The 27819-nt window shown below is 46.3% G+C and overlaps 2 protein-coding genes across 14 annotated transcripts in view; one reads left to right on the forward strand and one right to left on the reverse strand.

Annotated features, from left to right (window-relative positions):
• LOC144492596 (uncharacterized) lies at positions 1–15602 on the reverse strand. Of its 6 annotated transcripts, none has more exons than XR_013497611.1 (3): positions 13637–13981; positions 4615–8389; positions 1–1049 (listed from the first exon to the last, which is right to left on the reverse strand). XR_013497611.1 is itself a non-coding variant. In XM_078210793.1 (3 exons), exon 3 carries the CDS (start codon positions 8208–8210, stop codon positions 7452–7454), a length of 759 nt encoding a protein of 252 aa, XP_078066919.1. In that variant the 5' UTR covers positions 8211–8389; positions 13637–13695; positions 15418–15469; the 3' UTR covers positions 1–7451. The 6 variants fall into 6 exon arrangements, 5 of the variants coding, with proteins under 5 accessions (XP_078066919.1, XP_078066910.1, XP_078066930.1 ...); XM_078210793.1 differs by adding an exon at positions 15418–15469 and having other exon boundaries at positions 1–8389; positions 13637–13695; XM_078210784.1 differs by adding an exon at positions 14208–14330 and having other exon boundaries at positions 1–8389; positions 13637–13695.
• elmod2 (ELMO/CED-12 domain containing 2) overlaps positions 15544–27819 on the forward strand; it is a 23181-nt gene continuing 10905 nt past the window's right edge. Inside the window, exons 1-5 of one of the 8 annotated variants that reach the window (XM_078210707.1) lie at positions 15544–15689; positions 21030–21126; positions 24712–24859; positions 26241–26269; positions 27416–27513. In XM_078210707.1, coding sequence (XP_078066833.1) covers positions 24715–24859; positions 26241–26269; positions 27416–27513 — 272 coding nt within the window. In that variant the 5' untranslated portion in view covers positions 15544–15689; positions 21030–21126; positions 24712–24714. Of the gene's footprint in view, positions 15726–16690; positions 16699–16899; positions 16921–19203; positions 19211–21029; positions 21127–24711; positions 24860–26240; positions 26270–27415; positions 27514–27819 lie in introns of those variants that run through there. The other 7 variants (XM_078210716.1, XM_078210771.1, XM_078210726.1 and 4 more) reach the window with 7 other exon arrangements.

Raw genomic sequence — 27819 nt, forward strand, 5'->3', positions numbered from 1 at the left:
AAGCAAAGTCTTTATTCAAGCATATGCTGAGAGAGAGAACCAAACATTGCCTTGGTGCCTCTCTCTAAGGTACAGGGTTGGTAGCACATAATTTATATCTTTCAGTCATCACATTTCACAAAACTGCCTTCTGAGCAGAATTATGTAGCTTGTAGGTGTTCCCTGTTACCTCACTGGGAGGCTGGGAATGCCTCCCATCGAATGCCTCCAAGCCTGTGCTCTAACATTTATTGATATCATGGCCATGTTGGTTACATTTCCCATCATGTTTAGAAAGATGACAATGCTGTTAATGCTCATTTTAATACCAATCCTTTTATCAAATTATTTCAATTACCCCATTTCAGCGAGTTTTAAAAAGTTTCACTCAACCTACTATTCCATACCCATCACGTAAATATGCAGCCTCTGGGCACAATTCCTTCCTCCACTCATGTCCAGCCACAAGATGCCAAAATGAATTGTTAGTTGGTCTGACACGCAAACAATGTACACAAATACCAAGAAATATCTGTACACAGCCACAAAATATGCACAAATAATATTCTATGTTTTATATATATAACATAATATATATATATATATATATATACACACACACACAGATTTTGTGGTATTTGGAAGTCACTTCCACTTGCCTAGATATGCTGTGGGCTTTTACACTGATATTTGTGGTAATTATACATTCAAAGTAGCACAGCACCCTCTGCAGGGAATCTGTGAGCTGTGTGAACAGGGCTAGCAATAGTGTATCTCTTCAACCAACCAGATTGAAAAATCCATAGCCAATTCTAAACCAGGAACTGTATGTTAGAATATTGAATTCAATGTAAAGTCATGCACAGAATGCAAAACAAAGTGAAAAAAAAAGAAAGGATTAAGACAGCAAGACTGCAAGAAACTACAAAGGGTCGTGAATTGTAGCCCAGTTCATCACGCAAACCAGTCTCCCCTGCAGTGAATCTGTCTACGCTTCCTGTTGCTTTGGAAAAGTAGCCAGCATAATCAAGGACCCCACGCACCCCGGACATATGCTCTTCCACCTTCTTCTGTCGGGAAAAATATACAAAAGTCTGAGGTCAATACCAACCGACTCAAGAACAGCTTCTTCTCCGCTTCCATCAAACGTTTGAATGGACCTACTCTATTTTAAGCTGATCTTTCTCTACACCCTAGCTATGACTGTAATACTATATTCTGCACCCTCTCCTTTCCTTCTCCCCTATTTATTCTTTGAACAGTATGTTTTATCTGTATAGCGCACAAGAAACAATACTTTTCACTGTATCCCAATACATGTGACAATAAATTATGTCAAAAAGGAGAGACAGAAAGATAAACTAAATAAAAAGATCTACCGCTGCCTTCAGTAGTCACCTCTTTAAATAAAGGAAGTGTCTTGCATTATAAATTGGAACAAAAATTATGGGACTGGAGATTGCCCAGACATGATAGAAAGATGTCCCAGAGCTGACAGACAACTTTACTCTCTGCACCAGAGTGTGGAGAAATTGACAACTTCTCCAGTGCTGTCCTGGAATCTCTAGGAGTTGAAGATTCACTTCCTGAACAACGAACTAACCCTAGCAATTGAGGGGGAAAATCATAGCTGCGTTATATAAAAATATGCTGTAGTAAAAAAATCTGAAGAATGACATTTCCTACTTGTAAGATTCATTTTTCAGTGCCAGAGAGGTTATTTGGCAGTAGCCACACCATTAAATAAGTCACTTAACACTAATTGAACAGATAAACCCTAATTTATTTTGCCATGTTAATGGGTAAGTACACCAACTTCACCATACCCTTTCTCTCACTGTGATACAGGATACCAATGTAATGCAGCTTGTGGAACAGGCCAACACAGACAGCAACATCTTAGGCAGAATTTCATGACCAGTGACGAAACAGCACTGCTCACCACTGAGCTCAAACGCTGTCAACTAACATCTACCAATCTCTGTGGCATGTATTTCCTCTCTCCTGATGGTTATTTAGATCTGGTGCCAAGTCAAGGGATCTCCAGACATCCTGGGATGTGTTGCCATCAAGAAGGGGAAGCAGCTAATCACACACAAGTATTCTCACAGACAGTAAACCAGGGATATTAAAAGCACAGATTATCACTGCTTCTAATTTAAATTTTTAGATCACAAAATAAACTATGGTTCAATTAAGCTGAAACTAAAACATCATAAATAAACCTGAAAAAACAAAATATGGAGTTTCTTTTAAATTTGAGATTCAACAAATTTAAAATGAGCATATCTGAGCCCGAGGGGGTGTTTAGCAATAATTGGGAATGTAGTATTCCATTAAAAAAAGTTATGTCTCATTTAACAAATGTAACTTTTTCAAGATATTTTGCAGCAAAATTAAGATAAAAGCGGAAGGTTCTATTAATTTCTCGTTGGTTACAATCTGGAGGGGCCTCAATAGGACACCTAATGTGCCCAGACCCTTATGAGCAAAGGTAATGATGATCCTTTGCACTTGCTGCCCTTAGTTGCTCCTGCCCCATCCCAGGCTCCCTCCACCATGGCTGCAATTTCCCTCCCTGCCAAACTGTTGATCAATGGGACAGCTATTCGTTGCCCTGATTGGCTCACTGTTCAGCATCCTGATTGGCCATTCTGTCAGACACTCTGATTGGCTAATCAGAGACTTCCATGGATGTGCTTATATGAAGACAGTTTGAACACACTGCTTGGTCTTTTGACAAACTGAACGAAAATTATTTTTTGTTGGAACTATTTTAGGAAAGATCAGTGAAGAACTAATTTATTTGGGGGAAAAAAATTCCAAAGCGACTTTGAACGTGAACTGTTCATGAAATACTCAGGCTCATGGAAACTGATTTGATTTGATTTATTATTGTCACATGTATTAGTATACTGTGAAAAATATTGTTTCTTGCATGCTATACAACATAGGGAAGGAAAGGAGAGGATGCAGAATGTTGTGTTACAGTCATAGCTAGGTAACTTTAGGTGCACGTTGGGTAATTTATAAGAGTTACTGGTATTAATTTATAGAAGACACTGGGGTTAATCTATAGGAAGCATTGGGTTAACCTAGAGGAGGTCATGGTATAATTTACAGGAAGTCATGGGGTAATGTAGAGGAGGTTCTGGGGCAAGGTTCTGAGGTACTTGAGTTAATTTATAGAGAGCACTAAGGTTAGTTTATTGGAGTGGACTAGTAGAGTTCCAAAATCCTAGGAATCTTTAAAATTGAAGAGCAATGGGCCAGGTTTACCATTACCCAACAGCAACCCATACTTTGAGGTGTACATCTGCTGTTGTGCATCTGGGCCCCATGAATGTTCTGACCTGGCAGGCACACTAACTGGCCAGAAAGTTTAAACTACCAATGGATAGTTTTGTGCTAGGCCGCTGCAAACAATTTCTCCGACACTGAACTTTGTATTGGACATTTGGATCTGTTACTAACTACCTACATGGTTAGCTTCAGTGATAAAGACCTGGCATAGATCTGTGATTAATAGGGGAGTTCACCCAGTACCATCACCTACTATCAAACCCACTCACCAGTGCCTACTCCTACAAACACAATGTCCACCACCCTGACTATCCATTCCTCTCCACTCACCCCCACCCCTACTAAACTTCACCAAATCCTTCAAAACCTTTAAAATTTACTAGAATATAGCAACTGCAGTCAGGAAAGAAGACAGTGGGAAGAAGGGGCCGTGTCCTCACCTCTCTTGCCTTCCATGTTCTTTTGCCCCAATGGCTGCATCCTGGGATCCCTGATGTACCCGGGACCATAAGACCTGGCTACAGTTACAAAAACAGATTGTCATTTGTAATTATCTTTGCTTGCAGTCATCAGCGATAACAGAAGCATTGCTGCTGACCGAAAGATCTGGCGCATTCACCCATCAAATTTCAACTTGGGATTTATGGATTTTTAAAAAGATTGTTGAAGAATACCATAAACTTTATTCTAATTCTACATAATACTAATAGGAACTTTCAACATAATGTTTACTACATTACTCCACAAAGGAATTCTACATGTGTAAAATACTGTGAACTTGGAATATAACTTCTACCATATTACTCAAAAATGCTTTGGGAATACATGTGCACAGTTAATACTGATAGGAACTTTGACCATAATTTCTACTATATTTCTCAACAAAGATGTTTTGATTACACATGTAGAATTACAATAATTCATACAAAACCAAGAGAAATTTTGAACATAGCTTTCATAATATTGCTCATCAAATATTCTTCCGACATTGGTTCTGCCACATAACTTTCTCGTCAATCATAGATATTCCTCACTGCGCCTTAATGATGGGTAACGCACTTCCACACTTTTTGCTAACTTCCTGATTTCTTTTTAAGGAACTTCTACTTGTGGCCCAATAACATTCCAGCATTTGGACATATTCTCATTGACTGACACACAATGATTCAGGTTAGATGGAGCCCTCCCTTGGCTGTTATATGGAAGACAATTCACACGTGCATTTTGTTCGTCTGCTGCAGCTTCTCAGCTGTCCACCAGCAATTTTCAGTCTCCTTCTCGTTTGAAGGCCCCAAATGCACTTATTCTCCTGCTTACTGCAGTTGGTCGTACCTTGATTTATGTGCCTCGTCACAGCTGTAATGGGCAGCCCCAGTATACTTCCCAAATGTCTTCAGTGCAGACACAGTTGCAGGATCACTCTTCAGTGTCCGACTTTGCTGTGCAAATGCTTAAACTATTGACTTGAGTTTCTGGGGATTTTTCTTTCATCTGTTTTAGAAGACAATGTGTCATTTTGATCACATCTGCTTCTATTTTATCGAAGGTCCACTCTATCCTGAAATGCCCACAGTCACCATTTATGGAATTATTTCTGCTTTTCGTGGTTTCCTCCATATGTTCAGCTTAAACATGTACCGGTGTGAGGATTTCTTTTCCTGGTGTGCTTTATGGGGACCTGCAGGCAGAGAGACAAAACTAGCCCTCGGGTGTATTTTCATAGAATCACTACAGTGCAGAGGGAGGCCATTCGGCCCATCGAATTTGCACCGATCACAATTTCATTTCCGATAGCCAGGTAAAGCAGCTTTAGGCACATTCTCTTATTATTGATAGAGAGGAAGTTGAAAGAATGGATCCTGTAATGTTTCACTATGGTATATTGATGTTTACAAAGTGCGCCGTTGAACCCAACATAGCATGTGCACATTCCAATCTCTATATCCACTTGATACTCCTTGTCAGTAGTGGATACATTTTGTACCTCAAGAATGTTCTGGGTGGGTGAGGTCCTCGATTATGCTGGCTGCTTTTCGGAGGCAGCGGGAAGTGTAGACAGAGTCAATGGATGGGAGGCTAGTTTGTGTCAGGGACTGGGCTTCGTTCACAACTCTTTGTAGTTTCTTGCAGTCTTGAACAGTGCAGGAGCCATACCAAGCTGTGATGCAACGAGAAAGAATGCTTTTTATGGTGCATCTGTAAAATTTGAGAGTTGTAGCGGACATGCCAAAGTTCTGTAGCCTCCTGAGAAAGTAGAGGCGTGGTGGGTTTTCTTAACTATAGCATCGGTGTGGAGGGACCAGGACAGGTTGTTGGTGATCTGGACACCACGAAATTTGAAGCTCTCAACCATTTCTACTTCGTCCCGTTGATGTAGACAGGAGCATGTCCTCCACTATGCTTCCTGAAGTTAATGACTATCTCCTTCATTTTGTTGACATCGAGAGAGAGATTATTGTTGCCACACCAGTTCACCACATTCTCTATCTCTTTCCTGCACTCCGTCTCATCATTGTTTGAGATCCGACCCACTACGGTGGTGTCATCAACAAACTTGAAAATCAAGTTGGAGGGGAATTTGACCACACAGTCATAGGCGTTTAAGGAGTATAGCAAGTGGCTGAAGACACAGTCTTGTGGGGCACTGGTGTTGAGAATGATCGTGGAAGAGGTGTTGTTGCCTATCCTTACTGATTGCAGTCTGTGGATTAGGAAGTCTAAGATTCAGTCGCAGGGGGAGGAGCCGAGTCCCAGGCCACGGAGTTCGGAGATGTGTTTTGTAGGAATAATGGTGTTGAAGGCTGAGCTGTAGTCAATAAACAGGAGTCTGACATCGGTGTCTTTGTTATCCAGGTGTTCCAGGGTTGAGTGTAGGGCCAGGGAGATGGCGTCTGCTGTGGACCTGTTGCAGCAATAGGCAGACTGTATTGGATCCAGGCTGTCTGGGACGCTAGAATTGATTCGTGCCATCTTTGATGAATGTCAGAGCCACAGGACGATAGTCATTAAGGCAGACTGCATGGCTTTATTTTGGTACTGGGATGATGGTCGTCTTCTTGAAACAGGGACCTCAGGTTGGTGTAAAGAGAGGTTAAAGATGTCTGCAAATACCCCCATCAGCTGGTCCGCGCAGGATCTGAGTGCTCGTCCGGGTACCCCATCCAGGCCAGTTGCTCTCCGTGGGTTGACTTTCAAGAAGACTGCTCTGATGTTGTGATGGTAACCTTGGATACAGATCCATCCGAGGCTTCCAGGGGGGAGGGCATGCTCTCGCTGACCTCTTGCTCCAACCATAGAATGCTATGGGAGGGGTGCTCAGCGAGAGGTGCATTGGTGCCGGCGATTCTACATGCCTTCATCTTGTAGGCCATCTTGCCTACATCATAATACCCCACCCACCTCATCAGCAAGAAATTTAACAACTGGACAAAGTTGCGGGCCTTTACATGCCGGGAGATCTGATCTTTTAGGATTTGCATTGCAATCTCAGCATAGTTTGTATTGTTGCTTCCACAGAGAGGCGGCTCGTCTCTATGGCAGACAGCCCAAAGTTGTCTTCGGTTATGCAACCGTGCAGCATCTTTGAAAGTAGCTGGTGCAACCTTTGCTATGTCAGTTTGGCACTGTTGCAATGAAGAGCCTCATTATTGTGAGCATACAGCAATGAAAATGGGGCCAACTTTTGTGACGAATACAGTTCCTTCCATCTCACAAATACCTCCAGACAGTTTGCAGCAAGTGCTTTATGTTGAGAAAAACACTTGCCCTGATGTTAAAGTAGTTCCATAATATTATTAACAAGCATTTTCTAAGTACCTCCTTCATGAGCATGATTCCCTCAGATGGGTGAAAATAAGTGGAAGGTTCCTGCACTGAATGAGTCGTCATACGGCTGAGTCCCTGATGTGTGAGGGGAGAGAAAATCGAAGCACTGGGAAATGTCATGAAGGAACAGCCAATCAGGTGAATTTTTATTTAAAAAATGTCATCCAACAACAGCCAATCGGGTGAATTATTACATTAATATTAATCAAATTAATGAATTGAATTAAATTTAAGTGAATTAAAAGATAGAGTGTTGTTACCATCAGCAGAAACATTCACCAACTGTCAAAATAAACATGGATGTGATTAATAGCACCAATAAGAGCAGAATCCAACCCTTCCAGTCACTTGTGAACTCTCTGGTGTTTCTGCAGGTGTGATGACTGAATGAATGTCTTTCCACACATTGAACACGTGAACGGCCTTTCCCCAGTGTGAACACGCTGGTGTATCAGTAGGTGGGATGAAGTAATGCATCCCTTCCCACAATCAGAGCACATGAATGTCTTCTCCCCAGTGTGAACCTGTTGGTGTGTCAGCAAAGTGGATGAACGAGTGAATCCCTTTCCACACACGGAGCAGGTGAATGGCCTCTCCCCAGTGTGAGTGCGCTGATGGGCCAGAAGCTGCTTTGTACTTTTAAAACGCTTCCGACAGTCAGAGCATTGAAAAGGTCTCTCCTCAGTGTGAACTCGCTGGTGTGTCAGAAGCTCAGATGACTGAATGAATCCTTTCCCACACATGGAGCAGGTGAATGGCTTCTCTCCAGTGTGAATTCGCTGGTGTCTCAGAAAATTGGCTGACTGACTGAATCCCTTCCCACACACGGTGCAGGTATACGGTCTCTTCCCAGTGTGAACTCGCTGGTGTCTTCGCAGGCTGGCTGACTGAGTAAATCCTTTCCCACACTCCAAGCAGATGAATGGTCTCTCCCCAGTGTGAATTCGTTGGTGTGTCAAAAGGCTAGATCTCTGAGTGAATTCTTCCTCACAGACGGAGCAGTTGAATGGTCTCTCCCCAGTGTGACTGCGCCGATGATTTTCTATCTGGGACGGGTAACTGAATCCCTTCCCACAGTATCCACATTTCCATGGTTTGTCCATGGTGAGGGTTTGTCTCTCTCCAGGATCAGTTGAAGCCTCACCCACACGTCGCTCATGTGTATGGTTTCTCTCTGTTGTGACTGGGACAATGCTTTTTCAGGCTGTGTGATTAGTTAAAACATTTCTCCTTCCACATGCAAAGGCCAATGATATTCAAGTCCTGATGAAGTGATGACTCTCTGTAAAAGGAGTTTACAAAAGCTATCACTGTGAGTCTAGAATAGAAATTCACAACATCTCTCCTCCTGCTGCCTGGCCTATGGTGGCTGTTCATGCACCTTGCCCCTATAATATAGCAACCTCTGACAGTGTGTGTGTTCTTTTTTACATTTGGGCAACATTATTATAGCACTGGTGCAATTCAACTTACACTTATTTAAAATGCCTTTCAGAAACATAACCAGAAGTTTAAATCCCCAAAACTTGATGAATCAGCATAAACGAGGATTAAGATTCAGTAAATGGAAATATCAATATGCCAAAAATTGAATTAGACAGTGACAACAGCGGCATGGTGGCACAGTGGTTAGCACTGCTGCCTCACAGTGCCAGGGACAAGGATTCTATTCCCGTCTTGGATCACTGTCTGTGTGGAGTTTGCACGTTCACCCCATGTCTGCGTGGGTTTCCTCCGGGCGCTCCGGATTCCTCCCACAATCCGAAAGATGTGCTGGTTAGGTGCACTGGCCGTGCTAAATTCTCCCTCAGTGTACCCTAACAGGCGCCGGAGTGGGCAACGAGGGGATTTTCACAGTAACTTCATTGCAGTTTTGATGTAAGCCTATTAGTGACACTAATAAATAAACTTCAAAACATTAAACTTTAACAGCTGTGCAAAAATTACTCTATTGAAAAATTACTCTCCTTTTGAAAAAAGTAAGTTTACTGGGAGCCTGTCCCTCGCATTCGTGACATTTTTTTGAATATGATAAAAATGTGTCCAATTGGCTGCTCCTTTGCAACATTTCCCAGTGCTTTGATTGGCTTTCCCCCCCGCACAGCAATGACACAACCCTGTGGCTCCTCACTGGGTGCTGGAAGCTTTTGAGGGAAATTGCCTTGCTTTCGCTCTTCTGAGGGAATTATGCTTATGAAGATGGAAATTGAAAAAGATGGACAAGAGTTGAGCAACCAGAGCAGACAAAAGAAGATGCATGTGTGAACACGCTTCCAAAGAAGCAGCCAAGGAGGGCTCCACCTAACCTGAATCACTGGGTGTCAGTCAGCACAAAGTTCGGGAAAAAATGACTCATCTATTGGCAGAATGTTTTTGGGCCAGAAGTAGATGTTCCTCAAAAGGAAATCATTGAAGTTAGTTAAAAGAAACCGTGGAAGTGTGTTACACATCATTGCATAGCGGTGCAGAGAGTTTATGAGGGGCGAGGGTGCCATGAGGCAGGGTATATGTGTGAATTATCTTTGTTATTGAAGATTATAAATGTTCAATGTTCCTATTAGTCAAATATGAGTTATTATAATTTTACTCACATATGCATGAAGTATCTTTGTTCAATAACAAAGTAGAAGTTATGTTCAAAGACTCTACTGGTACGTGAATTATTCTAACTCTACAAAGTTTTTAGAATTTACCAACAGTCTGGAAAAAAATTCCATAAATTCGAGGTTACAATTTAATGGGCCAGATCTTCCAGTCAGCAGCAATCCTGTTCGAATTGCCACTGACTGCAAGCAAAGATAATTACAAATGGCAAACTTATTTGTTATTCATAACAGTAGCCATATCTTCTGGTTCTGGGTGCAGAAGGGATCCCAAGATGCCGCCCAAGGGGCTGAAGGATGTAGAATGCAGGAGAGGCAAGGACTTACCTCTTGCCCTCCCCTTTCCTGCCCAGAGCTGCCACATTCTGGTAAGTTGTAATGGTCTTACGGGCATTAATAGTGTTAGTCGGGATGGGAGCGAGTGAAGGAAATTGAGCAGGTGGGATGGTGGCAGTCTGCTCAGGGGATGGGTTTGACAGTGGGTGATGGCATATGTGTATGGCACTGGGAGTGGTGGTGTGAGCTCCTCTATTAATCACTGACCTACACCAGGATTCTTGAATGAAACTTTACACATGAAAGTATCCACGTTAGTAGCACATAACAGGTTCAAATGTCTGGTATGTTCAGCACTGGAGAAATTTTTGCAGAGGCCCAGAGTGCAGAAAAAGTGTCCATCAGAAGTTTAAACTTTCCAGGCAGTTGGCATGCATGGCGGGTCAGGACTTCCCTGGAGCTCTGATGAGGGACTGCACAGGTACACCTCAATGTACATTGTGGTTGATATTGAAAGATATAAGGCCATCTGCTCCGCCATTCAATAAGATCTTGGTTGATCTTTTCGTGGACTCAGCTTCACTTGCCCGCCCGCTCACCATAACCCTTAATTCCTTTACCGTTCAAAAATGTATCTATCCTTGCCTTAAAAACATTCAATGAGGTAGTCTCAATTGCTTCACTGGGCAGGGAATTCCACAGATTCACAACCCTTTGTGTGAAGAAGTTCCTCCTCAACTCAGTCCTAAATCTGCTTTCCCTTATTTTGAGGCTATGTCCCCTAGTTCTACTTTCACCCGCCAGTGGAAACAACTTCCCTGCTTCTATCTTTTCTATTCCCTTCATAATCTTATATGTTCCTATAAGATCTCCCCTCACGGCATGGTAGCACAGTGGTTAGCACTGCTGCTTCACAGCTCCAGGGACCTGGGTTCGAATCCCGGCTCGGGTCGCTATCTGTGTGGAGTTTGCACATTCTCCCTGTGCCTGCGTGGGTTTCCTCCGGGTGCTCCAGTTTCCTCCCACAGTCCAAAGATGTGCAGGCTAGGTTGATTGGCCATTCTAAATTGCCGCTAAGTGTCCCGGGATGCATAGGTTAGAGGGGTTAGTGGGTAAATATGTAGGGATATATGGATAGGGCCTGGGTGGGATTGTGGTTGATGCAGACTCGATGGGCCGAATGGCCTCTTTCTGCACTGTAGGATTCTATGATTCTTCTGAATTCCAATGGGTATAGCCTCAGTCTCTCCTCATAAGCCAACCCTCTCAACTCCGGAATCAACCTAGTGAATCTCCTCTGTACCCCTTCCAGTGCCAGTATATCCTTTCTCAAGTAAGGAGACCAAAACTGTACACAGTCGTCCAGGTGTGGCCTCACCAGCACCTTATACAGCTGCAACATAACCTCCTTGTTTTTAAACTCCATCCCTCTAGCAATAAAGGACAAAATTCCATTTGCCTTCTTAATTATCTGCTGCACCTGCAAACCAACTCCTTGAGATTCCTGCACAAGGACACCCAGGTCCCTCTGCACAGCAGCATGCCGCAATTTTTTATCGTTTAAATAATAGTCCATTTTGCTGTTATTCCGACCAAAATGGATGACCTCACATTTACCAACATTGTACTCCATCTGCCAGACCCTCGCCCACTCACTTAGATTATCTATATCCCTTTGCAGACTTTCAACGTCCTCTGCACACTTTGCTCTGCCATCCATCTTAGTGTCATCTGCGAATTTTGACACACTACACTTAGTCCCCAACTCCAAATCATCTATGTATATAGTAAACAATTGCAGTCTCAACACTGATCCCTGAGGCACACCACTAGTCACTGATCGCCAACCAGAAAAACACCCATTTACCCCATTCTTTGCTTTCTGTTAGTTAACCAATCCTCTTTCCATGCTAATACATTACCCGCAACACCGTGCGGCTTTATCTTATGGAGCAGTCTTTGGTGCGGCACCTTGTCAAATGCTTTCTGGAAATCCAGATACACCACATCCACAGGCTCTCCATTGTCCACTGCACATGTAATGTTCTCAAAAGATTCCAACAAAATTAGTCAAACATGACCTTTCCTTCATGAACCCATGCTGCGTCTTACCAATGGGACAATTTATATCCAGATGTCTCGCTATTTCTTCCTTGATGATAGATTCAAGCATTTTCCCTACTACAGAAGTTAAGCTAACCGGCCTATGGTTACCTGCCTTTTGTCTACCTCCTTTTTTAAACAGTAGCGTCACATTTGCTGTTTTCCAATCTGCGGGAATCACCCCAGAGTCCAGTGAATTTTGGTAAATTACCACTAGTGCATTTGCTATTTCTCCCGCCATCTCTTTTAGTACCCTGGGATGCATTCCATCAGGACCAGGAGACTTGTCTACCTTTAGCCCCATTAACTTGTCCAACACTACCTCTTTCGTGATAATGATAGTTTCTAGGTTCTATCCTGCCTTCCTGTCATCAATTTTTGGCATGCTATTTGTGACTTCCACTGTGAAGACCGACACAAAATACCTGTTCAATGCCTCAGCCATTTTCTCATTTCCAGTTATTACAGTCCTCTAAAGGACCAATGTTTACTTTCGCTACTCTTTTTCATTTTATATATTTGTAGAAACTTTTGCTCTTTTTATATTCTGAGCTGGTTTACTCATAATCCATCTTACTTTTCTTTATAGCTTTTTTCGTGGCTTTCTGCTGCCCTTTAAGATTTCTCAATCCTCTAGGTTCCCACTAATCTTTGTCACTTTGTATGCATTTTCTTTCAATTTCATATCCTCCTTTATTTCCTTAGATATCCATGGCTGATTATCTCTTTTTCTCCAGCTCTTCCTTATCACTGGTATATACTTTTGCTGAGCACTGTGAAAGATTGCTTTGAAAGTCCTCCACTGTTCCTCAATTGTCCCACCAGAAAGTTTTTGCTCCTACTCTACCTTAGCCAACTCCTCCCTCATCCCTTTGTAGTCTCCTTTGTTTAAGCACAAGACACTGGTATTGGATTTTACCTTCTCACACTCCATCTGTATTTTAAATTCAACCATACTGTGATCGCTTCTTTCAAGAGGATCCCTAACTGCAAGATCATTAATTATTCCTGTCTCATTACACAGGACCAGATCTAGGATAGCTTGCTCCCTTATAGGTTCCATTACATACCATTCAAGGAAGCTATCAGGGATACATTCTATGAACTCCTCCTCAAGGCTGCACTGACCGACCTGGTTTGACCAATTGATATGCAGATTAAAATCCCCCATGATAATTGCTGTACCATTTTTACATGCATCAGTTATTTCTTTGTTTATTTCTCACCCCCCCCCACCCCATGATGTCATTATTTAGTGGCCTACAGACTACGCCTATTAGTGGCTTTTTCTCCTTACTATTTCTAATTTCCACCCAAATGGATTCAACTTTTTTCCATAGAACCTATATCATCTCTCAGTTCCGCCCTGATATCATCCTTAAATATCAGAGCTACACCACCTCCCTTACCTTCCTTTCTGTCCCTCCGAACAGTCTAATAATACCCCTGGATATTTAACGCCTAGTCATGACCATCCTGCCACCTGTCTCTGTAATGGCCACCAGATCATACTCGTTCACAATGATTTGTGCTGTCAACTCATTTACCTTGTTTGGCTCTTCATTTTCAGCAATTCCCAGGATTTTGCAACTCTATCAGTTTTCTCCTAAAAATTAATGTATTATACTCTTATAAATTAACCCCAGTATCTCACAGATTAATCAGAGCACCTCCTGTAGATGAATGTTTCCTGTAGATTAAACCTAGTACCTCCTATAAATTAACCCTACGACCTCTTATAAAATAACCCCAGTGTTTCCTATGGATTAAAACAAACCTCCTGTAAATTAAACAAACTCCTTATAGAATAACCACTGCACCTCCTATAGATTAACCCCCCATATAGATCAATCCTCCTATAGATTAACCCCATATATATTAACTCTCCTATAGATTAACCCCCATATAGATTAACCCCCATACAGATTACCCCAGTGGCGTTTCCCGATTATTTCACACAAACAGTTCGCGATCAAAAATGCTTCAGAGCGATTTTATCCCGAACATTTTCATACAGCTCCTGGAGGTGAGTTATTTTTACCGGGTGAATGATTCCCAACCCTCTCCATTAGGCCCCACACACACCGTCCTCATAGCAACCAATCACAGCCTTCTCACCGAATGGCCAATCAGGGCCGTGTAAAGTGAACCAATCAGGGAACCGTAAAACCGTCCCTTCAGCAACCGTTTCCCCCTCCCCCTCACGCGGCCCGCCCCCCGCTCACGCCCCGCTTCCCGCCCACGGCTCACGCTCCGCCCCCCCTGCGCCTTCACGCCCCGCCCCCCCTGCGCCTTCACGCCCCGCCCCCCCTGCGCCTTCACGCCCCGCCCCCCCTGCGCCTTCACACCCCGCCCCCCCTGCGCCTTCACACCCCGCCCCCCCTGCGCCTTCACACCCCGCCCCCCCCGCGCCTTCACACCCTGCCCCCCTGCGCCTTCACACCCCGCCCCCCCTGCGCCTTCACACCCCGCCCCCCCTGCGCCTTCACACCCCGCCCCCCCTGCGCCTTCACACCCCGCCCCCCCTGCGCCTTCACACCCCGCCCCCCCTGCGCCTTCACACCCCGCCCCCCCTGCGCCTTCACACCCCGCCCCCCCTGCGCCTTCACACCCCGCCCCCCTCTCACTCCCCGCCCCCCTCTAACACCCCCGCTGACGCCCCGCCCCGCTCACACACCGCCCCCGCCCCCCCGCTCACGCCACGGCGCGTTCACACTCCGCCCCCCCCCGCTCACACCCCGCCCCCCCCCCGCTCACACCCCGCCCCCCCCCCGCTCGCACCCCGCCCCCCCCCCGCTCGCACCCCGCCCCCCCTCCGCTCGCACCCCGCCCCCCCCCGCTCGCACCCCGCCCCCCCCCGCTCGCACCCCGCCCCCCCCCCGCTCGCACCCCGCCCCCCCCCCGCTCGCACCCCGCCCCCCCCCCCGCTCGCACCCCGCCCCCCCCCCCGCTCGCACCCCGCCCCCCCCCGCTCGCACCCCGCCCCCCCCCCCCTCGCACCCCGCCCCCCCCCGCTCGCACCCCGCCCCCCCCCCCGCTCGCACCCCGCCCCCCCCCCCGCTCGCACCCCGCCCCCCCCCCCCGCTCGCACCCCGCCCCCCCCCCCGCTCGCACCCCGCCCCCCCCCCGCTCGCACCCCGCCCCCCCCCCGCTCGCACCCCGCCCCCCCCCGCTCGCACCCCGCCCCCCCCCCGCTCGCACCCCGCCCCCCCCCCGCTCGCACCCCGCCCCCCCCCCGCTCGCACCCCGCCCCCCCCCGCTCGCACCCCGCCCCCCCCGCTCGCACCCCGCCTCCCCCGCTCGCACCCCGCCCCCAGTCTCCACTCACTCGTCCTCCTCCCCCGCCCTCTTGCATCCTTCCCCCATCCTACCGTGCGCTCATATCCCGCCCCCTTTCCGCTTGCCCCACCCCCGTCAGCCTCCTGCCCCGCCTGGCGCATCCTCCTGTTCCGCTTACCCCGGCCTTCCGAGCCTCCTGCTCCGCCCCGCCGTCCTCCAGCCCCTTCCACGCGCGGTTCGGCGGTGACGCGTTTCCGGCGGGTTGTTGGCCTGGTGACGGTGAACCACCGCGGTCGGAAGTTTGTGCGGAGCGGTCAGTGTGTGAGTGAAGCGCTGCCTCCCCGGAGCGGTCAGTGTGTGAGTGAAGCGCTGCCTCCCGGAGCGGTCAGTGTGTGAGTGAAGCGCTGCCTCCCCGGAGCGGTCAGTGTGTGAGTGAAGCGCTGCCTCCCCGGAGGGGTCAGTGTGTGAGTGAAGCGCTGCCTCCCGGAGCGGTCAGTGTGTGAGTGAAGCGCTGCCACCCCGGAGCGGTCAGTGTGTGAGTGAAGCGCTGCCTCCCCGGAGCGGTCAGTGTGTGAGTGAAGCGCTGCCTCCCCGGAGCGGTCAGTGTGTGAGTGAAGCGCTGCCTCCCCGGAGCGGTCAGTGTGTGAGTGAAGCGCTGCCTCCCCGGAGCGGTCAGTGTGTGAGTGAAGCGCTGCCTCCCCGGAGCGGTCAGTGTGTGAGTGAAGCGCTGCCTCCCCGGAGCGGTCAGTGTGTGAGTGAAGCGCTGCCTCCCCGGAGCGGTCAGTGTGTGAGTGAAGCGCTGCCTCCCCAGAGCGGTCAGTGTGTGAGTGAAGCGCTGCCTCCCCGGAGCGGTCAGTGTGTGAGTGAAGCGCTGCCTCCCCGGAGCGGTCAGTGTGTGACTGAAGCGCTGCCTCCCCGGAGCGGTCAGTGTGTGAGTGAAGCGCTGCCTCCCCGGAGCGGTCAGTGTGTGAGTGAAGCGCTGCCTCCCGGAGCGGTCAGTGTGTGTGAGTGAAGCGCTGCCTCCCCGGAGTGGTCAGTGTGTGTGAGTGAAGCGCTGCCTCCCCGGAGCGGTCAGTGTGTGTGAGTGAAGCGCTGCCTCCCCGGAGCGGTCAGTGTGTGAGTGAAGCGCTGCCTCCCCGGAGCAGTCAGTGTGTGAGTGAAGCGCTGCCTCCCCGGAGCGGTCAGTGTGTGAGTGAAGCGCTGCCTCCCCGGAGCGGTCAGTGTGTGAGTGAAGTGCTGCCTCCCCGGAGCGGTCAGTGTGTGTGAGTGAAGCGCTGCCTCCCCGGAGCGGTCCGTGTGAGTGAAGCGCTGCCTCCCTGGAGCGGTCAGTGTGTGTGAGTGAAGCGCTGCCTCCCCGGAGCGGTCAGTGTGTGTGAGTGAAGCGCTGCCTCCCCGGAGTGGTCAGTGTGTGTGAGTGAAGCGCTGCCTCCCCGGAGCGGTCAGTGTGTGAGTGAAGCGCTGCCTCCCCGGAGCGGTCAGTGTGTGAGTGAAGCGCTGCCTCCCCGGAGCGGTCAGTGTGTGAGTGAAGCGCTGCCTCCCTGGAGCGGTCAATGTGTGAGTGAAGCGCTGCCTCCCCGGAGCGGTCAATGTGTGAGTGAAGCGCTGCCTCCCCGGAGCGGTCAGTGTGTGAGTACCTTCCGGTTGGAGGAAGGTAACTAGTGGCGTGCCGCAGGGATCGGTACTCGGGCCGCAACTGTTTACCATTTATATAGATGATCTGGAGGAGGGGACGGAGTGTAGGGTAACGAAGTTTGCAGACGACACAAAGATAAGTGGAAAAGTGAATCGTGTGGAGGACGGAGAAGATCTGCAGAGAGATTTGGACAGGCTGAGTGAGTGGGCGAGGATATGGCAAATGGAGTATAACGTTGAGAAATGCGAGGTTATACACTTTGGAGGAAATAATAACAAATGGGATTACTATCTCAATGGAAACAAATTAAAACATGCTACCGTGCAAAGGGACCTGGGGGTCCTTGTGCATGAGATGCAAAAGCCCAGTCTGCAGGTACAACAGGTGATCAAGAAGGCAAATGGGATGTTGGCCTATATTGCGAGGGGGATAGAATATAAAAGCAGGGATGTCTTGATGCACCTGTACAGGGCATTGGTGAGGCCGCAGCTGGAATACTGTGTGCAGTATTGGTCCCCTTATATGAGGAAGGATATATTGGCATTGGAGGGAGTGCAGAGAAGGTTCACCAGGTTGATACCGGAGATGAGGGGTTTGGATTATGAGGAGAGGCTGAGGAGATTGGGTTTGTACTCGTTGGAGTTTAGAAGGATGAGGGGGGATCTTATGGAGACTTATAAGATAATGCGGGGGCTGGATAGGGTGGAGGCGGAGAGATTCTTTCCACTTAGTAAGGAAGTTAAAACTAGAGGACACAGCCTCAAAATAAAGGGGGGTCGGTTTAAGACAGAGTTGAGGAGGAACTTCTTCTCCCAGAGGGTGGTGAATCTCTGGAATTCTCTGCCCACTGAGGTGGTGGAGGCTACCTCGCTGAATATGTTTAAAGCGCGGATGGATGGATTCCTGATCGGTAAGGGAATTAAGGGTTATGGGGATCAGGCGGGTAAGTGGTACTGATCCACGTCAGATCAGCCATGATCTTATTGAATGGCGGGGCAGGCTCGAGGGGCTAGATGGCCTACTCCTGCTCCTATTTCTTATGTTCTTATGTTCTTATGAGTGAAGCGCTGCCTCCCCGGAGCGGTCAGTGTGTGTGAGTGAAGCGCTGCCTCCCTGGAGTGGTCAGTGTGTGTGAGTGATGCGCTGCCTCCCTGGAGTGGTCAGTGTGAGTGAGTAAAGCGCTGCCTCCCCGGAGCGGTCAGTGTGAGTGAAGCGCTGCCTCCCTGGAGTGGTCAGTGTGAGTGAGTAAAGCGCTGCCTCCCCGGAGCGGTCAGTGTGAGTGAAGCGCTGCCTCCCTGGAGTGGTCAGTGTGTGTGAGTGAAGCGCTGCCTCCCTGGAGTAGTCAGTGTGTGTGAGTGAAGCGCTGCCTCCCCGGAGCGGTCAGTGTGTGAGTGAAGCGCAGCCTCCCCGGAGTGGTCGGTGTGTGAATGAAGCACTGCCTTCCTGGAGTGGTCAGTGTGTGAGTGAAGCGCTGCCTCCCTGGAGCGGTCAATGTGTGAGTGAAGCGCTGCCTCCCCGGAGCGGTCAGTGTGAGAGTGAAGCGCTGCCTCCCCGGAGTGGTCAGTGTGTGAGTGACGCGCAGCCTCCCCGGAGCGGTCAGTGTGAGAGTGAGGTGCTGCCTCCCCAGAGCGGTCAGTGTGTGAGTGAGGAGCTGCCTCCCCGGAGTGGTCAGTGTGTGAGTGAAGCGCTGCCTCCCCGGAGTGGTCAGTGTGTGAGTGACGCGCAGCCTCCCCGGAGCGGTCAGTGTGAGAGTGAGGTGCTGCCTCCCCAGAGCGGTCAGTGTGTGAGTGAGGAGCTGCCTCCCCGGAGTGGTCAGTGTGTGAGTGAAGCGCTGCCTCCCCGGAGTGGTCGGTGTGTGAGTGAAGCACTGCCTCCCCGGAACGGTCAGTGTGAGAGTGAGGAGCTGTCTCCCCGGAGCGGTCAGTGTGTGAGTGAAGCGCTGCCTCCCCAGAGTGGTCAGTGTGTGTGTGAAGCGCTGCCTCCCCGGAGCGGTCTGTGTGTGAGTGAAGCGCTGCCTCCCCGGAGCGGTCAGTGTGTGAGTGAAGCTACCTTCCCGGAGTGGTCAGTGTGTGAGTGAAACGCTGCCTCCCCAAGCGGTCAGTGTGTGAGTGAAGCTACCTTCCCGGAGTGGTCAGTGTGTGAGTGAAACGCTGCCTCCCCGAGCGGTCAGTGCGTGAGTGAAGCGCTGCCTCCCCGGAGCGGTCAGTGTGTGAGTGAGGAGCTGGCTCCCCGGTGTGGGAGGGTGTGGGTCTGAGAGCCGGCCTCTGGAGCGGGGCCGGACATTTGTTGCTGTTGAATCCCCGCTCACTTTGCACCTTCAGGGGGCCCTGTCCTCTGAGCTCTGTCTCCGCCTGCAGTGTTCATGCTGCAGGCTGGGGAAGTGGGACGTGTGCTGGCACTGGGTCAACTCAGACCCACTCACTCGTGGCTTTACATCAGTATGTTTTTCAAAACCCTTCCCCTCCAAAAGTTTATTTCTTTCAGTATATTTTGACCATCAGCCCATTTCTAAGTTTAATTTATTAGATCAGGTTATTAGAAAAGTAAATCGAATTTACTTCTTACTGCAGACATGTTCTGCAAAAGAATCGACAGGCTGATTAATTTTATTTATTAGTATCACAAGTAAGCTTACATTAACACTGCAATGTGAAAATTCCCTAGTTGCCACACTCCCGTGCCTGTTTGGGTACACTGAGGGAGAATTTGGCATGGCCAATGCAGCAGGTATTTCAGACTGTGGGAGGAAACCGGAGGAAACCAAAGTAGAGAAGTGGAGAATGTGCAGACTCCGCACAGACAGTGACCCAAGCTGGGAATGGAACCTGTGTCCCTGGCACCGTGAGACAGCAGTGCTAACCACTGTGCCATCCCGAGAAGCTAACTTGATTCCTCAACTTTTACAACTGTGACTAGATCATTCAATAGGCAAACCACTCTTGCTATGGTTTTAGTATGATTCTGTGGAGCATATTCCAGAACTTCTGAGAGTTTCTTTTTAATCCATATAGGTTTATTTTTATTTGAATGGTGCATGGCATATGAGGGCAAAACCTTGTCTGTTTTGCTGCAAATGCAATTGTTTATGGAGCTGACTCAGCCACAGAGGATATGCTGCTGCATCATCACGTGGTTCTTCAATGTTTAGTTAAGACCATAAGAAATAGGAACAGAAGTGGACAGTTTGGCACCTCGAGCCTGCTCCACCATTCAATAGGATCGTGGCTGCTTCGACATTCCACTTTCCTGCCCTTTCCCTGTAACCCTTGATTCCCTTTTGCTTTGTTTCCCTCCTTACGATGATATTCATTGTAGATTCCTACTACCTAAAATTACTAAATGGTAACTCATCATTAAGCTGAGTATAGGACTGAAGGGTCAACACAGCCCCAGTTTGCTCCTCTCATCCCATGTTAATATAGGACTACAGCTTTTATCTAAACAGCATGGACTAGTTGGTCTTACTGGCCTTTTTTAAAGTTGAAATTTCTGTATGCGTTTATGTAAAAGTCGAGGCCTCAGAGGTTTTATGCCAAAGTGGCAGATTGAAAATCACACCTTGTTACTAGATTATTACTAGTTTATCGCGCTCAAATTGGATATACTATACACAGGTTTCCAATTTGCAATGCTTTATTTTCTCTAACATTTGTTCCCATTTTGTGGAGGTGCTAACTGAAGCCTGAAATAGTTTTTGATGAAGAAGGGCCTTGGGCAACTTGATTTCTATCTGTAATCCTCATCCTATCCTGTTACAGCATCTAGTGTTTCTTAAATAAATTAGATCTTCTGGTTTAAATGACAGAAGCTGCTTAAGCTTTAGCAGTACTCTATGCCCTGACATGTCCTAAATTTGCCATTCACTAGTTTAAATCCGTTCCTGTAAGCAGCTGCTCTGACATATCTGAAGGCATTGTACTCGGTTTACTTTGCACTGAATGTCTGAGGCATCTGTTTTTGAGGTTGAAGAGCCTGTTCATCTAACTTTTCCCAATAGCTTCCTCACAGCCTTTCTTTTTTTGTTTCAGTACCATTTCCTCCACCTCAGGCAGTTAGAGCTGTGCACGATACTTCAGCTGCAGCCTGAACAGAGCATTGCACAACTTTACCTTGGACAGTTTGCAGGTACTGGCTGCTAACTGCTATTTTACTGTGTCTTCATATGTATTCATGAACAGTATGTTTTTGCAAGCTATTTGACTGTGAAGGAAAAAATAGGGAAAACTAGTGGATGGCACAGTGGTTGGCCTTACTGCCTCAGCGCCAGGGACCTGGGTTCCATTCCGGCCTTGCACATTTCCCCCCACCCCCCTTCCCGTGGCTGCATGGGTTTCCTCCGGGTACTCCGGTTTCCTCCCGCAGTCCCAAGATGTGTAGGTTAGGTGGATTGGCCATGGTAAATGTGGGGGGACAGGGACTGGGCAAGACACTGTCAGAGAGTCAGTGCAGACTTGATGGGCTGAGTGGCCTCCTCCTGCGCTGTAGGGATTCTATGATCTAGATCCTATCCTCACCCAGCTTGCATTTAGACAGCACCTTTAATGTAGCAAAATGTCCCAAACTGCTGAACAAAAGCATAATAAAACAGAAGTTAGCCCAGACTTAGCAAAGTCCAAAGATGTGCGGGTTAGGTGGATTGGCCATGCTAAATTACCCCTTAGTGTCAGGGGGACTAGCTAGGGTAACAACATGGGGTTGTGGGGATAGGGCCTGGGTGGGATTGTGGTTGGTGCAGACTCTGAAAAATGGTCATGCTAGTTCAAAGGCTTTGTCAAAAGAGTTTCAAGAAGTGTTTTAAAGCAGGAGAGTCTAAGTTGTATGGAGAAGGAATTCCACACTTAGTACTGAAACAGCTGAAGTCTCCAGTGCTGGGTTGAAGGAAGTTGCTGATGCGCAAGAGGGCATATTTGAAGGAATGCAGAGTTCTCAGAAGATCGTATGTAAGGGGGAGTTTACGTAGGTAGGGGCGAGAAGCAATTTAAACACAAGGAGAATATTTTAAAGTCAAGCTGTTGGTGGAACAGCAGCCAATGTCCTGGTATTTGTGAGCATAGAGTGATGGGTGAGCAAGACTTGGTGTGATTTATGATATGGGCTGAGGTTTCGGGTGGGCTCAAGTTTATGGGGCATGGAAGATAGGAAACTGGCATTGAGAGCATTGAAATAGTCCAGTCCAGAGTTAGCATAAATATGAAAAAAACTTATGGTAGTAGATGGGTAATGTTATCAAGATGGGGCTTGGGCATCAGGGCTAAAGGGGTCAAAGGACATGGGGTGGGAAGGCAGGATCAGGGTATTGAATTTGACGATCAAGCATGATCATAATGAATGGTGGAGCAGACTGGAAGGGCCGAATGGCCTACTCCTATTTTCTATGTGTGCATCTATATGTAAGATGGAAGTAGGTAGTTTTAGTGCTAGAGGTAATATGGAGCTGGTAGTTAGGCCACGGTCATGTAGGACACTCTCATTGTAAACAGTCTTATTCAGCCCAAGACAGAAGCTAGGGAGAGGGTTGTCATCAGTACCTAGGGAATAGAGTTTCTGGTGGGGGTCAAAAACAATGGCCCATAACTTCCTCTCTCCCCAACTTTGGATGGGGGGGGGGGTACCCTAAAGATGCGCTGCGGAATCCCCCTGGGAAGTTCCCACGCAAGGGGTACCCAGCAATTTTCGAGAAAGGCTAGCTTCCCCTTGCAGCCATCCACAAAGCGATTTAAATCACTAACTTTGGATGGTTCTGCCAGTGTTACTCTGAAAGAGTTAAAAATAAAAGCACTTCTAACTTCAGCAATAACTATTTTAAATACTCAGCCCTGCACGGGGTCCCTCTGACCGCCCAAGGGACTCCCCCATATCCATTCCCAGCTAAGCACCCCAACCCTCCCCAAGGTAGGGGACCACCGCCCCCCTCCTCGACATAGCCACGGCCCAACTTTGAACCCCACCCCCCAAGCATCCCACAGTCTGAACATTGCAGGAGGATCTCGGCTATAACTGGATTGGTAAGAATGAAACCAAGTGAGAGCAGTCCCATTCACCTGACCAATGGAGAAGAAACAGGGATGTGGTGTTGTCAGGTCGGTTGGCTCAGATTGATTAAGGAAGCACAGTGCACCATGATCACCAGTTGTGTAATGTCATTGGTGACTGCCAAGGGATTTTTCACTGTGAAAACTGGATTGGAGAGTTTCGAATATGAAACTGGGGGAAAGATAGATGCAGATTTAGGATGTGATAATGCATTCAAGAACCTTGGAGAGGAAAGAAGTGTTTGGAATTGGATGGTCAGCAGTTTAGTGGGGATAGGATTGAGGACAGGAGGTAGGTATGGTGGACAAGATACACAACAAATATATCTCTTTTTATATAATAGACACTAGAAAATGGTACGAGTTCTCAGGTGAAGGGAGAACCTTGCTTTGTAGGTTAGAAGGTGGGAGAGATGTGAGGGGCAGCTGAATGGATTTGTTAAATGGATGCGTGGAGTAAGTATAAAGGAGCTGTTTAAGGAGATAGTTGATGGTGGAGAAAGGTGGTTATCTTTGCGGTTTAGGATGATCCGAGAGCAGTGAGCAGTTTTGAAAGCTTAATGGTGCTCATTGGTGTTTGATTTGATCCAGCCAGATATCGTGATGAACAGCTAAGCTAATTGTTCACTGCATGCAGTCAAAGCTCCATCTTGGAGTTGAAAGGTTGAAAATGGGAACCACAATGAGGGAAATAACCAGGGTAAAAGAGAGGTAAAGGTGTTACTGAGGATCATTGCTTTAAATGTAGAGGTGAAGGTGTGATTGAGCAGTTCAGTAGTTGCAGAAATATATGATGGATAGAGACTGGATAATTAAGAGTTTAAAACTAGAGTTGGAGGTAACTTGGGGCGGGGGTGAATTATCGCCAAAGGTAGACACAAAATGTGGATGGGAGGGTGTTGTGAGTGATGATGAGGGACACAAAAGTGATCAGAGATGGCCTTCTCGGACAAAACGCATATTTTATAGCAGCAATCATAAAGAGTGATTCGGATGAGATTCTGTTCCAATTTACTTTTTCACTACCTGAGGAGCAGTGAAGCTAATTTTAGTGATTGGACAAGTCGTAACAAAGAACAGCATTACACTCTCAAAACCATTGTGTGTGTGTGTGTCAACCAATTTTTTGTATCATCTTTCATTCTTCCTATTACCATCCAAGATTTTAATGGCTTCAGTGGCCTTGTGGATGCTTGTTTCCATTAAGCTTGGCTGCTTTAAATTCATGGGTATTATTGGAAAACGTAAGGTCGATCATGTTCAAATTAAGATATTTCTATTTAGCTGGGTGGTAACGATTTACTGGTAACTTTAGTTTATTTATTCCTTGTTTTCATGGAAAGAAAATTTGCAGTCGTGATTATAATTCAGTCATAAAGTAAAATGAAATGGAAATTTAAATGTGAAAAGGATTAGTAGGACATTCTTTGGCATTCTAAGCATCATATCCTTTTACACCGGGTACTCAAGTTCACATCCGTTCCCACCATCGGTGCTTGGTGTTGTAGTCTGTGAATAAGATGCTGTTACTGGGAAGCAGCTTTTTGTATTTTGCAGAACTGATTTTTAGGCAGATCTGGAAAGTTTTTACGTTGTAGGGTCCGAGGCTCAAAGCAGGTTAACCATTCTGTTGTGAATCATATTTAGTGAAATCATCTTTATTTTTTTTCCTCACCAGAATATGATAGGTTTAATTTGGCATTACCTGTACAGCTCTCTCCTGAGGTCTTGGATGAAGTGGATTTTAAGAAAGGTTACTGGAAGATGTGAACTACAACGTATTTGTACCAATACTGTTGAAGGAACAGAGCGCACTATGAAAATAGGTGAGTGTTGGGTCAAGCTTCTCCTTTACCTGTGAGTAGGCAAAGGCAAATATGGAATCTATATGTTCCAGGCTTACTATTTGCACCCAGAGATGTGCTAACAATTGGTACTCTTGTGATTTTTGAATGGCATTTAAAGCAGCTTTGAACCAGTGTGCATGACATCAAAGCAGATTGTTTTCTATGTTTTTCAGTCTACGGAGTGGAAGTAGAATGCATGCAGCTATATCTGTGGCAGAAAATCTGTGTTGAATCCATTTTAAGACATTTTAAATTTGATACGTGAATTTCATGAACTCAATCCCAGATGCTGCACATTTATGAAACTATATTTTTCTTGAGTTAGTGATGCGGAAGGCTACATTCTCTAATACTGCCATTCCCACAAAGAAGCTGTATGAATGATTGTATGTCATTTGCCATCTGCTGCAGCTAGAATAACCATAAAGCCTATCAATATTTGTTTTGTGCACAACTTAACATTCTAACTTTTTTGGACGTGATATATATTTTAATTTTGAGAAAGAAATAGTAACATAGAAAAGCTGTAAGTCTATGTTGTCCTACATTTCAGTAAAATAATATATTTCTTCAAGATCATTGTTCAGTTTTACCTGCTAAACTATTCCAGGTATTGATAACCCCTTCAAAGTATTGAGTCCTGTGAGAATCTAACTCTTAATTGATGCTCATCCCTTTTGTACTGGCACGAGACACAAAAACAAATAATCTGACTAATCCTTTACATTCCCAAACCTCATTAAAAAAAAACTCAACTAATATTTGTCCTCCGTTTTCTCCTTTATCTGGTGCAGAATATCCCAGTTCATTCTCCAGCTGCCTTTTCATCTGAATGAACCCGTTCTGTATCTTTTTAAACTGTGGATTCCAGAACTGCACATTATACACTAGGTTGGGTATGACTGGCATTGTAAATAGTGAAAAGATAGTTTTCACTGATTTTCGCTTTGTGCAACTGAACACCCCTTTAATTCCTTTTGGCCACAGCCACTCATTAACTTGTACCTTGCTAATTGCTTTGCAGCCTTGTTTCTGATGATTGTAAACTTTTATCTGATATTAATGTAAGACTGGACCACAGTTATCCAGAACGTAAACTCATCCCTTTCCAAATAATGCATGGGACTATATTTGTAGCTATTAATGCTGAAAGCAAGACCACAAACTTCAAATGAAAAGTATTCAGTCTTTTGAAACAGTTGGAATAATTGTCAACCTCCGTAAACATTGGTATCTGTCTTAATGTGCTTCTTTGGCATTCATAGCTTGATTTAAACATATTTCCTCAAAGTTTTTTTAAATCTACTGAATTATGTCAAAATATTTAAGCTAAATACTAAAATTAATATTTTTTTAATAGAATATTCTTTGGAATCTTCCAAAAATGAGGTAAGTGAGATTCATTTTTTTGTGCATGTCTGTATCTGCATGTTAAACAATATTGTTCTTAGTTACTAATGTAGAATTAACATACTTCAAATAGAACTGGCCTCACTGTCAAAATCCTGGCCCTGGATCACAATTTTTCTGTGTTTCAGCTCTCTTCCTCCCTCCCCTGAGTTCCTTGGTTTTATTTTGAAAGTTGGGAGGATCCACAAGTTACTCAGCTAGAATGCAGAAGGAAGAAAGATAAAACCCAGTGACAAAAATGAAATAAAGCTCTAAGTAATCCAGTCCACCAAAACACACTGACAGATGCTATTCTGAGCACAGAAATCCCAATCATCGCAGTACAATGTCACGGAAAGGGGGAGGGGAGAAGAGAATGGGCAGTATCTTTAATCTCCTGAGTATAATAGTAAAGTTAATGACTTTAATACATGACATTAAGGGAAACAAACTGTTTCCTCTGCAATATGTGTAATCATAATCCCTCAGTAATATTTACCTATCCAGGCACTGACCCTGGAGTAGTCCCGTCAGTAGACCAGAATGTTTAATTGAAGTTAGCTTTAAGCAGTGAATAAGATAAAATGAAACTGAGCAAAATATTTAAATTTTCCATTACAGTTTTGCACTTGTTGCCACTTCTGCCCTCCGAGGAATTTTTTTTTACTGCTGAGTTTTACCATTTTCAAATCTTGGGAGTAATAGATAATTGAATAAGAAAGCGAGTACAGTAACATGGGGGATAGCACAGTGGTTTTCACTGCTGCTTCACAGCACCAGGGACCTGGGTTCATTCCCGCTTGTGTCACTGTGTGGAGTTTGCACATTCTCCCCATGTTTGCGTGGGTTTCCTCCGGGTGCTCCAGTTTCCTCCCACATCCTGAAAGACATACTGGTTAGGTGCATTGACCTGAACAGGTGCCGGACTCGGGGAATTTCACAGTAACGTTAATGCAGTGTTAATGTAAGCCTTACTTGTGACTAATAAATAAAAACTTTTAAAAAAACTTTAGACTTTATGTTTCAACTGCGAACATTCGCACCTTTTTATGGTTTTTAACACCACTTCTCTTTAGACATTCACAATACTTATTATAATAACTTTGCTCTGACTAATTAGTTTTTTCATTAATTGTTTCTTGTTAGGTTTTAAAGGCAGCAGTGACTGTCAGTGAGGCAAATGTGGCAAACAGAGTTCGTGACATAATGGAGATTAAAAAGATTTCCATTCAGAAAGATCCGAAGTAAGTTGTGTTGCTGTTCTTCAGTTAGTTTGACATCTCATGCTCAAAATTCATCCACAGCCCCATTAACCTCTTCAGTGCCTCCTGTGGGTCTTTGTTTTTTGAACTTTTAATTTACATTTTTTAAATATCTGCTAATCGTGCTTATTTGTGTATCACTTGTAAATTTCCTTCAGTGCCTGGGCCAAGTGAGCATTCTTCATACAAATACAGAGGATGTTGGAAATCTGAAGCTTAAACAGAAAGTTCTGGAAATATGCAGCAGTTCGGGCAGCATCTGTGGAGAGAGTGTTAGTGTTGCAAGTT

This window comes from Mustelus asterias, chromosome 1 (assembly GCF_964213995.1).
Source record: "Mustelus asterias chromosome 1, sMusAst1.hap1.1, whole genome shotgun sequence".
NCBI classification, from domain to species: domain Eukaryota; kingdom Metazoa; phylum Chordata; class Chondrichthyes; order Carcharhiniformes; family Triakidae; genus Mustelus; species Mustelus asterias.